The sequence below is a fragment of the Plectropomus leopardus genome, chromosome 17, assembly GCF_008729295.1.
Source record: "Plectropomus leopardus isolate mb chromosome 17, YSFRI_Pleo_2.0, whole genome shotgun sequence".
Classification (NCBI taxonomy): domain Eukaryota; kingdom Metazoa; phylum Chordata; class Actinopteri; order Perciformes; family Serranidae; genus Plectropomus; species Plectropomus leopardus.
The window spans coordinates 3,832,963-3,844,293 of record NC_056479.1 but is presented as its reverse complement, the minus strand read 5'-3'; the positions used below and the strand labels follow the sequence as shown (position 1 = coordinate 3,844,293).

Below are 11,331 nucleotides of genomic sequence, written 5' to 3'. Positions count from 1 at the left end.
ATAATTTTTGACATTTTAAGCCAAATAAAAAAAGTAAGTCATAATGTTGAGATAGCTCGAGAAAAATACGTACGTATATTAAAATGTCAGGTGAAACTGAAAATCTGACTTTCAGTCAAACTTTTAAGCGGTTTTATCATGATTTTGCTTGGTACATTTTCATACCTCAATCTCCATTTACTTTTTTATTTTTCTAGCAGGGCCTCCATAATGTCTTTACAGCCAAGAGGCACAAAGAATTGACACATCAATGCCACCAATAAGCACAACTAGGCCAACAGTTGGAGGTGGAAATCTAAAATTATATTATTCATTTGCAAGGCCAATCCTTCCCACCAGTTCTTCATCAAGGCATCAGTCCCTCAAGGTTTGACTGACAATGTGAATGTTCACAACAAAAGCAGTTCTTTAATATGAAAATCACTGATCTGGGTCATCACTAAATCTAATCAATTGATCGATACGCTATCCCATCACCAAAATTAAACCAAAACAAAACAACAGCCGCATATATGACCTACAATTCCACAGCTTTCATTTTCATTATTTCATTTTTTATTTCATCAATTTGTTTCCATTTGTTTTTCCAGACACTTTGTGTGTTTGGTGTGTATTCCTGTTTCCTTCTTTGTTCTCCCCCTCTTTGTCTGCACTCCTTCACTCTGCACACCTGGTAGCACTCATCAATCAACACACCTGCTTGCAATCAAGCCTGAAACCTACAAGAGAGCCAGCTCCACAGTCAGTTGTCCTTCTGTCCACACCTCCAGCCAAAGACACCACAAGAACACGGATCAGCCCTCTCCTCAGCAGCTCATCCAATCCATCATGCACCTGCACACTTCACTAATGTAAAAAAGAACTCCTGTATTCTAAAATCCATTTTGTCCAACTGCTTTTGGGTCCTTAGTCCCCAAGTGGGACAGAGTCAACAGACAATGCAGACAGAGGGGCCCATTTGAAATAATCAAAAAAGACATACAAGGACATAAACTCATTTCAAATTAAAAAGATCTGACTTTATCTAAAATTTACAAAGAAACAAACATATCATTTGGACTCAATCGCAGTGTTTTTCTTCATAAAATGTGAACAAAAGACACAATGAAAGCTTTTCAACAAATGGTCGAAATAAAGACATGAGGCCATTATGTTACACATGTTGGCAAACACAACAATACTGTAGTAATATTGAATTTAAGAGCCTTGACTTTTCATTGGGTATTTCTGCAGGACGTGGACATGAAGGAACTGAGAGTCACTCACAAGCATGTCAGTGCAATTCAGCATATTAGGGTCAGGGACTTTGGTTCGGAGCAAGATTACAAAGCCAAAATGGCCGCCAGAGATACGCACGGCATCATCATCATCATCATCATAGCTTCCTTGTATTATTCCCACCAGCCAAGTTAGTTAGCGGCCATCATCAGTAAATATGTCCTTAATACCCTCTGGAATCAATTTCCTCTAACATGGCCGGCATGTAGAGGATCGATTTCATCTCAGAGCAAAATAATGCCTGGTAAAGAGGTGAGGAGAGGGTGGAGGGGCTGGGGTGGGGTGGGGGTGGGGTGCCATGCTTTTGTCACACTGTAAAGTGGGTGCTTTGCATTCCCCGGGTGTATAATCACCTCCAGGACCATCCATTACCCTCGGAGCTGTTCCGCTACCGTGGCTGTCACCCAGGATGACAAACCGGTTGAGAGGTGGGTGGGTGTGGAGTGGTGGAGTGGAGGAGGGCGGTGTGTTGGGGAGCTGACGGTGGACGATACAGAGTTTTTTTTCTCAGTAAGGATAATGACAAAGAGAAAAGTATGGGTGGTGGGGGTACGTGTGTGTAGCTCAACTTGAAGTTTTCTCTTCAGGCTACGTCCATGTATCTGCTGAAGCAATGTGTGGCTCAGATGTCACTCGGACAGGCACATGGATGAAAAGATTGATATTCCCGTAAAGCTATGGCCCTGCAGCACGAAATGCTCAATTGTAGGCCTGTGTGATCTCTGCCTGTGTGTGTGTCCAGCGTGATGAATGCTGCTTGCATGGAAACAGTGAGCCAAACGGCTAGCAGACTAATATCACGTCCCGTCTCTCTCTCCTTCTCCCTCCCTTAGCAATTTCACCCTAATAGTTCCAGAAATTGACCTCTCATATATCCCAAAGGCACGTTATTACATTTCCAGAAGTCGTATTTTATTCCCCCACCCACCCCAACCCTTACGCCCCATCTCACCCAGCCACCAACAGCAACACGCCAATTAATGGGGTTGTTCACCCGGCGTTATAACTTAATAAACTTCGGGGGTAATAACTTTCTCGCACTGCCCTGCAGCAGCAGCAGCAGCACAAAGACTGAAGTGTAATCTTGTAGTTTATTCTGGATGGCCGCCCAGCACCAGTAACACAAAGAGAATCTGTAGCAGGGTGCCGGCTTTGACTGGATGGGATGTTTTGCAAGGTAGGATTCCACTCGTGTTATTCACACAGCGGCCATTTTGAATATCTACGGAGGGGAAGCTCTGCCTGGGTTTGTCCTGCTGTTTTGTGCCAAGATGCAGAAACTAATCATTTCCCAGATTCCCTGCAGAAGAGTGCCAACCCAGTCACCAGAGAAATGCTCCTGTTATACATTTCTGCAAAGCATGGATGCGTTACTTTTACATTTTTTTGTTGTGGAAATTTGACGTGCCCTAAAAGCTGCCAGTGTTTGGGGTAGCAGGGAGAGGTCACAGCAATATGCCAGTGAAAAACAAACAGGTTCAACTGCGTAAATGCCGCCTAAAAACGCTATGATGTGTCGATAAAAAACAAACACTGGTGGAAATGCTGTGTGTCACCAATAAACAACCAGTCTTGTTGTTTTTGAAAAGTGGTCTGCAGCTTGGCAGGCATCTCCCCTGGGAAACACGTCATCCAAAATCCCCTGATGATAAAAGTCAGCTTCTATGGAGATGCTAGTATAATATAACTATCAAAGATAAACTGTTTGTGGTTTAAAGAAACATTATATGCAGACATTTTCTCCTGGTGTCGGGGCTAAATGTGCAGTAGAAACAAATAAATTAGAGAGTCCAGGTTAACACTGAAGCTAGACCCATTACAAGCTGCCACGTACAAGCATCTAAGAATTCAGCCTTCACAGTGTCCTCTACAAAGTTTATTAATGGAAGCAGTCCATTTTTATTGTGTATAAAACTGTATTCTGTTAGGAATATTTTAGCAACACATAAGAAATACCAAATGATGTGCCTTTAAAACTTCAGAAACATCAATCATTTGTCCAGAATTCCTTTTTATTATCAATAAGAATGAGGACTTCCAAGAATTCCGCCATCCTGTAATGTTTAGCTGCTCGTACGGTCAAAGCTCTCAGAGGACTCTGGCCACAATACGACATTGTGAAGCCACTTATGTGAACATGTCTGGTGGACATGGGAAAAAAAATATGACTAAAGGTGTGACCCAGGCAACATGATACAAATGTTCAGTACACCAGAAGTTATCATTTGCCTTCCCTTGTCAATAGTCGCTCTATATTTTGTGATCTGTGTTTAAATTCTCAAATATATTATAACATGGTTGACATCACAATAACTTTGTAATTAAAAACTATGACGTATTCTCCTCAAATTATTATCATGTGGACACACTTTGTCTGAGCAAAACCAAAGCCCGTAAGAAACCATGAAATTTCTATAGCCAGACAACAAATTTAACTAGTTTTCAGCCAAAATAGGCAATCTTGAAATACAGTCTCCAGTCATATTGACTACAACTTTTAACCAAAACAACAATCTCTCCCGAACTTTAACCAATGTGCTTTTGTTGCCTAAATCTATGGTGTCAAGGTCCTGCACTCTCTACACCCGCCATTCTCCCAAACCACTACCCTGTGAAGCCTGCGCGGTTTTGTTACCTGAAAGAAATATTTCTCTAAAAAAACATAATCCAGGCAGTGATTATGTTTGCTGCAACAATCAGGCAATATAGCAAACCCTGAAGGACTACCTTTTAAAAAATAAATGAATAAATAAATATTCTTGCCACAAAATGTCATTTTTACACTTAAGTTTTTCCCAAGTATCAAACATACACTGTAACAAATTACTGTAAACATATACAGCAAAATGCTAATAGTGATGGACAGTTTTTTCCAAAATACGATGAAACATTGTTAATCTTGCTTGCTGATGCTTTTTAGAGCCAATATTACACAGTAAACCGCACATGCCACTGTACCGTACTATAATAAACGTAACAGTAATATACAGTTAAAATAGTAGAATGCTGGCAACTACAGCTGCCAGTAGTTTACTGTTATTTTACGGGAAAATGTTTTACAGTGTACAAGGTATAAGATGTTAATTAGTTGTCTTTCAAAGTGTTTGTTGGTAGGTGATTTTCGCTTGTTTGTTTGTCTTTAGAAAGAGGCAGGCTAGTTGTTTTCTGTCTCCAGTCTTTCTGCTAAACTCTGCTAACATGCATTGTAAAAAGAAAGTATATTTTTTAACTTTGTGACTGAATTTGAGAGGACCTTCTCAAATTCAGTCAACTTAAAAATGTAATAGAGCCCAGACGCAAACTTTTTTAAGTTAAAACAAATAGATCCTTTTTACAGCGGGGCTTCATATTTACGGCACTAACTCTCAGAGAGAGAGCAAATATTTCTTTAACCCAGAACAAAACAGCCACAAAGTCAACCAGACAGCTATGAGGACACACTCATGACGACTCTAAAAGGACATATTGCTACACATTTGTGGTTGTGACACGAGAAATAATGCTGTCAAAACAGGCAACTTTTTTTGGGGGGGTGGGGGTGCTGGTACCATTCTACCACTGCAACACAAAGTATCCCAGCACAGCCAACTGAAATAAACGTTAACTACAAAGCATAATGTGTTGATTTTCCCAACTAAATCCAACTGAATTCTGATCAGCAGCTTAAGGTTCAGCTAATTGTTGTGGCTTTTTAATACAAGTGATTGTTCAGAGTATTGTTTGCTATGTCCAAAAGTAAACTACTTGTTTAACATGAAAAGTTAGAGTCCAGGCTTCCTTAACATTTTAATTTGACTGAATTTGAAAGTCAAGTTGATTTATCATGAAATTACCTCAAATAGTTTTCTCAAATTGAGTCAACTCAAACATTTCAGGCAGCCTGGATACTTTACTTTTTTTAAGCTATAATAAATAGTTCCTTATTACAGTGTAACAGCAAAGTTAAGTTGGGTCAAAGTAGTTCTGCATGGAGAAATATTCCACCATTTAAAATGGCTGCCATGTGAACAATAGAACCAGCCTTCAGCTGCTGGTTGGTGCGGCTCCCACTACCTGTCACACTGACCCACTGCACATCCAAACAACAAACCACAAGAAAAACAACCCAGGGTGAAACAGCTCAGAGAGAAACTTTCTCTCTAAGTGAGGAGCCTCCCAGTCAGTTTTGCCTGTTTGAACATTCAAATCCATTAGAGAGGAGTCTGCAGCAAGCCATGGGACACACAGTGTTACTGGTGGAAAGTCTAATAATTCAGACTGGAGGCTGCTGGGCTCCATCCAGCCCTTAACCAGCTCACTGCTCTGATGGATAGCATGCTCAGATGCTGTAATAGGGTGGCTGAGTGTGTGTGTGTGTGTGTGTGTGTGTGTGTGTGTGTGTGTGTGTGCGAGAGAGACAGAGAGAGAGAAAGAGAGAGACAGACAGACAGAGTGAGAAAGAGAGAGATAGCTGTGTGTGCCAGTGCAGTAACAAAGTGTGTGTGTGTGTGTGTGTGTGTGTGTGTGTGTGTGTGTGTGTGTGTATGTATGTGTGTGTGTGTGTGTGTGTGTGTGTGTGTGTGTGCGTGTGCGTGTGCGTGCGTGTGTGTACTATTTATAATTTGTACTTCTTCCTCTGGAAAGGCCAACACAGAGGTGGAGGACTCCCTTCTTCTCTCTCTCACACAAACACATACACCGCACGTATCAAACGTCCACGCGCTCAGACGCATGGATCAGACTCCTCTGGCAGAAACTAGATTTATCCGACGGGATAAAAGGAGGGTGAAACAGAGCCCGTTCAAATTAGAAGAAATAAAATATATATTTAAAAAAACCCGAATGAATATCTTTCCAGGGAGCGTTTTTCTGTCCCGCCCAAAATAAGTCAAGACGCTTTGGAAAAAAGAGCTCCAAACTGTGCCAAATACGCACAGGGCATGATGGATTAAATGTTGTTGTTAGTGCGAGTGATGATAGGAAAACAGAACAAACCCGTGTTGTACTGGCCAAACCCTCCACGGCTTTAGATCAAGATGATTGCGATTTCTTGACAGGTAAAATATTATTATTATTACAGCGCGAGCAGATGAATTCAACAGCGACTCACATGCGACTGTATGAGCGGCAGCCCAGACTAGAATAACACCAAAACACTTGTGCCTGGTGGGAAATATGAAACAATCATGTCTTTGAAGTCTTAAAATATATCTATAAATAAATGATGTAAGCATGCGTTTTATGAGTGACATTTGATCTTTGAAGTTTGTAATACATTTCTTCAATCTAAACTTTTGGGTGTAAATATGTTAAAATAAGCTAAAAGGCCCAATCCTTAAAAACCAATATCCACAGTTTTCCAGATGCACTGTAAAAAATGACCTTTTGTTTTAATTTTAAAAATATTAGTGTTCACGCTGCCTGAAATTCTTACTTGACTGAATTTCAAAAGACAGGTTGAATCAATGCGAAATCATCTCAGCTTGCCTTCTCAAATTCAGTCAACTTTACATTTTAAGTTCAAACAAATTGTCTATTTTTTAATGTGTATAAACTCACAAAAAGTACATATTTTAGGTGATCATCATCTTGGCAACACATCTGGAGGAAAGATCAGATTTTTTGTCTCCCACTCATCTTCTCGCTCCACTACAGATTGAAACAGCATCAGAAGCCGCTGTGGGATTTAACCCGTAGATTTATGCTTTACGGACCCGGAGAGCTTGTCCTCACTGTCCTGACGGTGTTTTGAGTCCCGTACAGCAGAGTTAGTCCACGCTGCTGGCTGAGTTATGAGGACTCTGCTCTATATACAGCTAATCTCTTCGGCTTGTGTCGATGATGGAGGGCTTGACTCCTTTTATGATTTTTTTTTTTATGATTTAAAAGAAGACAGGTATTACGGCTGACTGTGTTTGATTAGACGTTTGAGATGGTGTGGGCGGAAACAATAAGCCAGTCTATCCTCATGATTGTGTTTACAACTCGGAGCTGCAGGAGAGTGCCGTTACATGGGGACATTCAAACAGAAATAAGACTTATAACTCTCACGTATGTCGAGAAATGATGCTGATTGCAAAATTTATGTCAAAGCAAAGCAGAAAACACTTAATAGTTTTAAGTTGACTGAATTTGAGAAGACAAGTTGAATCATTAATTACCTCACCTTGCCTTCTCAAATTGAGACAACTTAAAATTCCAAGGTAGCCTGGGCACTAACTTCTTTAAGTTAAAACAATGATAGCATACTTGGAATACAGCATGACTTTATTAAGATAAGCCAGCCTGTTCAGTGATGCACCAGTAAAGCTCTGGAGCTCATGTCTTCACACTGGAGTTTAGTATTGACTCTTGAAGCTCGGCACAGTGAGGCCTGCACATCCATATTTGTTTTCTCCATTTTCACACTTTGGCCTGGCCGATCAGCAGGGCTTGTTACAGACTGACTGACACGCGGAGCTTTAAAACGTAATGGAGCGCAAGCTCGTGTGCGCGCGCGCCCTTGTGTGAAACAGAGACAGAACTGAGCCCCACGACCTACAATCCACCTGCAGTAAAAGGAAAAAAAGACTAATCTAAAGCTTTAACCTCTTGGTAAACAGGACAGCAGTGTGCATGCCCTGAGTAATGACTAACGTTAAACAATGGAGAGGTTAGCCAAAGTCAGCAATAATTACTATCAGAGTGATAGATTTGAGGATCAGCAGCAGGTTAAAAGTTAAAAAAGAAGACTTTCTCAGCTCTCTATTTTTGGTTCTGATTTGATTTAGAGCGTAAATGATCTTCCTCCCACTTTAATGTTTCACGTTTTTCAGAAGCACGCTATTATTTTGTCTTCCACAGGCATCTGTGTATAAAATATATTATATTTAACCCTAATTCATGTTAAGATATAAGGCTGCTTGATTGCAAAGTAATCCAAACTGTACTTTAACAAAAGTATCATCTGAATACAAAGAAATTTAATGCAATATTAAGTTTTTTTCTTGTAGGTGCTGACCCTGCAATGTGGTTTTTAGGGGCGATTGTTGTTATTGCAGAGGTTTTAATCACATTGCAAGATGTTTATATTATTTTGCCCATGTTTTGCAGGTTATTTGAGGGATGTGCCACATTAGGAAACTACAGGGGAAGTGTAAACAGCCGTTGATTTAAGGTAACGTCACAGATTAGGGTGAATTATTTGTTTTCTATGGGCTGTTCCCGTGTAGAGCGGCTGCTTACGCAGGGATGATACGGGCTAAATATCACAGTAAACTTCGAGAGCAGAAGGTGGGGGCACTTTGGCTCTCCGGCTCTTTGTTCTTGTTTTATGGCGGCATTAAAAGCATTTACAATCTCTCTCTCTCTCCCTCTCTTCCTCTGGGCTCTCTCTCATTCTCCGCGCGCTATTTCCTGCTTTAATAACTTACTTTGATCCAGGCCGTCTTTGTCCTCACTCCCTTCACAAATGTCCTTATTTTCTTCGAACCCAGCTCCGGGGATGGCTGCCGGATGGTGGTGGCTTAGCTCGCGCGCCGCCGTGGACGTCGACTCCAAGATGTACGTAGTGGTCTCGTGCTGGTGCTGTCCGCCGATTTTGGGTGGGATCTCCCCGCCGAGATGGCCGAGATGAGGCTCCAGCTTGACCTGCCCCGTCTGGCCCTGCCCCGGGACAGACTCGGTGCCGCGCGGTGCGCAGTCCAGCCATGAGCGTAGGTACCGTGTGTCTGCGGCGGGCACGTGCTGGGCTGGGATGTAAGGGTGGTACACAGTAGGGAGGCCGCTGGCACCGTGGTGCGGACTGAACGGGCTCCAGGACGATGAGAAGACCGGGGGCTTCGGCTGGAAGCTGCAGGATGGATACGACTCGGGATGGGGATGCTCCGCGTGCGCCGCGCCGCCGCCGGGCTGCCTTCCGCCAGCGGCTGCCGCGGAGCTCGAGCCGGAATACTGGACGCTGGGAAAGCGAGCCGGGGTTGAGAGTTCATCGCTCTCGTGACTTATGATGGAGTCCACGTAATAGTTGCTCAAAGTCCCAGAAATGGACATTCTCGGACATTATCTGCGAAACGCCGCGAGTTCACTAAATGGAGAACAAGAAGAGAGACATTACGAGATTTTTCTGTTTCCCTCTCTCTCTCTCTTTCTCTCTTCTGTGCTTTGCTCGCTCGCCCCCCTCCCTCCCTCTCTCTCTCTCTCTCTCTCTCTCTCTCTCTCTCTCTCTCTCTCTCTCTCTCTCCCCCTCTCTCTGTACGAGCCCCCTTCCTTCCAAACAACTTGCTCACTATGGCGAAACAAAGTGCTACAGCCTACAGCCTCGCACTGTGCGCGCGGGGGTTTGTCGGGTCTGTGCGCGAGGCGCAAACTGATTGGCCGGACTTTTTCTTCGAGCCTGATAAAGCGTCAATGGAGCGTAAATCAATCCTGCACGCGGGCCTCTCATTCTCTCTCTCTCTCCCCTCCCTCTCTCTCTTTAATAGATTGCAGCCCATCTAAATAAATTGTCTTGTTTATATGCAATATGCAAAATGAACAGTGCCTCGGTATATCTAGTCTGTGTATCTATGGCTGCTGTCAGGCTGGAATGATATCAGACCGTTAAATTATGCTCCGTCTGGCCAGTGCGCGTGAAATGCAGAGTGGAGACAATGGGTGACAAATAAGTGGCGCCATTATTTTTATTTATTTATTTATATATTTATTTATTTATTTATATATTTATTTATTTATTTATTTATCACCTAATCAAATCAGACGCGCGTCCATTTCAGTGTGAAGCGCGCACCATGGCGCATTTAAACCGGGAGCGCATCCACTCTCGCTGAATTGCGCGAGAGCACTCCCCTTCAATCAATCTCAACAGTCTGCATTTAAAACACCATTTAACATCAGCGCCGATAGTCCCGCACTTAAGGCCGCAGATATTTTCTATCCAAGACAAGATAGATAGTAAAAATTCACACCTATGTGTTCAATTATTTACTTACTGTCAGAATATATTTGTCGGTTTTTTCTGTGCGCCACAGAGCCGCCTGACACGGTTTTATTGGCAGATTAACAGTCATTTTTGTTAACGAGCGCCATTAAATCGGGCCCTGCGTGGTTATGCCCCTTGTCTTTACAGCGCAAACTACTCCAACTACTTTTTTTGGGGTCCGTTTAATACTATAATAAAATCTTACATCAGGGCGGCATGCTTTGGTTTTATAGGGCTGATATATGGCCTGTGGTGGTGCGGACCGTAAACGCGAGTGAAGCTGCTGCAGCCTTCCTCCAGGCCGGGCACTGGGCGCTCCTCACTCGGCGGTCAGGCTGAGAGGAGTAAACACAGCTCGGACAGGAGCTCGCTGGAGCTTTTTTGGGACTCTCAGCTTTCTTCTGTGAGGGAATAAAGGTGGCCTGGCTGTGCTGCTCTTTGCTGGAGCTCTTCACTTTGTCCACTTGCGCTCAGAGGCTCTGAGGGATGAAATCAGTCATTTGGCTTTTTAATGAGGAGACCGAAGACTGGCAGTGAGTCCAGACATGTGACTTCCTGCTGACCTTTATCAAAGTCACCGGGATTGTAAGTCTTTATATTTCTTTATAATTATCACAGACGTGGAGTCTTGGACTCTTTGGGGATGGCAGGCTGCTAGTCGGGGCTATAAATCCGATTTGCGCGGCGCATATACAGCTAACGCCATTATTTACGACGATTAAATATGAACTAAGCATTGCATATGGGGCTAACGCGGTTATTTACGAGGATAAAGGAAGGCTATAGCGCAGCTTTCAGGTCTGCTGAGGAGAAATGATGAGTTGGATCGGAGCGACATGGTGCGCTTTCATTTCAGGAGCAGCAACAAAAAGCACGAATCCTTTAAACATGAGTCGCGACTCTGGCGCCCAGCTTTGGCCTTTGAGCTTGAATTCACCACATTCCTCTGGCCTTCCGTCCTCGAGGACCCATTTCCAGCTCATCTGGACAGCTTCCTTTGGATGACAGCGACCCAGTAAGGACCTGGCTGAAAAGCACAAACTTAATTAGGTTAATGCAGAACTCCACTTAATTATCATATCAGGAGTGCGCATCTAACGCACTTTGAAACCTGG

General features: G+C 43.0%; 1 protein-coding gene across 1 annotated transcript in view; it reads right to left on the bottom strand.

The window, feature by feature from the left end:
• The window catches only part of hoxb9a (homeobox B9a), a 12,701-nt gene extending 3,318 nt beyond the window's left edge, over nt 1-9,383 (bottom strand). The window contains exon 1 of the mRNA XM_042504569.1: nt 8,670-9,383. Coding sequence (XP_042360503.1) covers nt 8,670-9,288 — 619 coding nt within the window. The 5' untranslated portion in view covers nt 9,289-9,383. The remainder of the gene's footprint in view (nt 1-8,669) is intronic.
• Between the last annotated feature and the right edge of the window lie 1,948 nt (nt 9,384-11,331).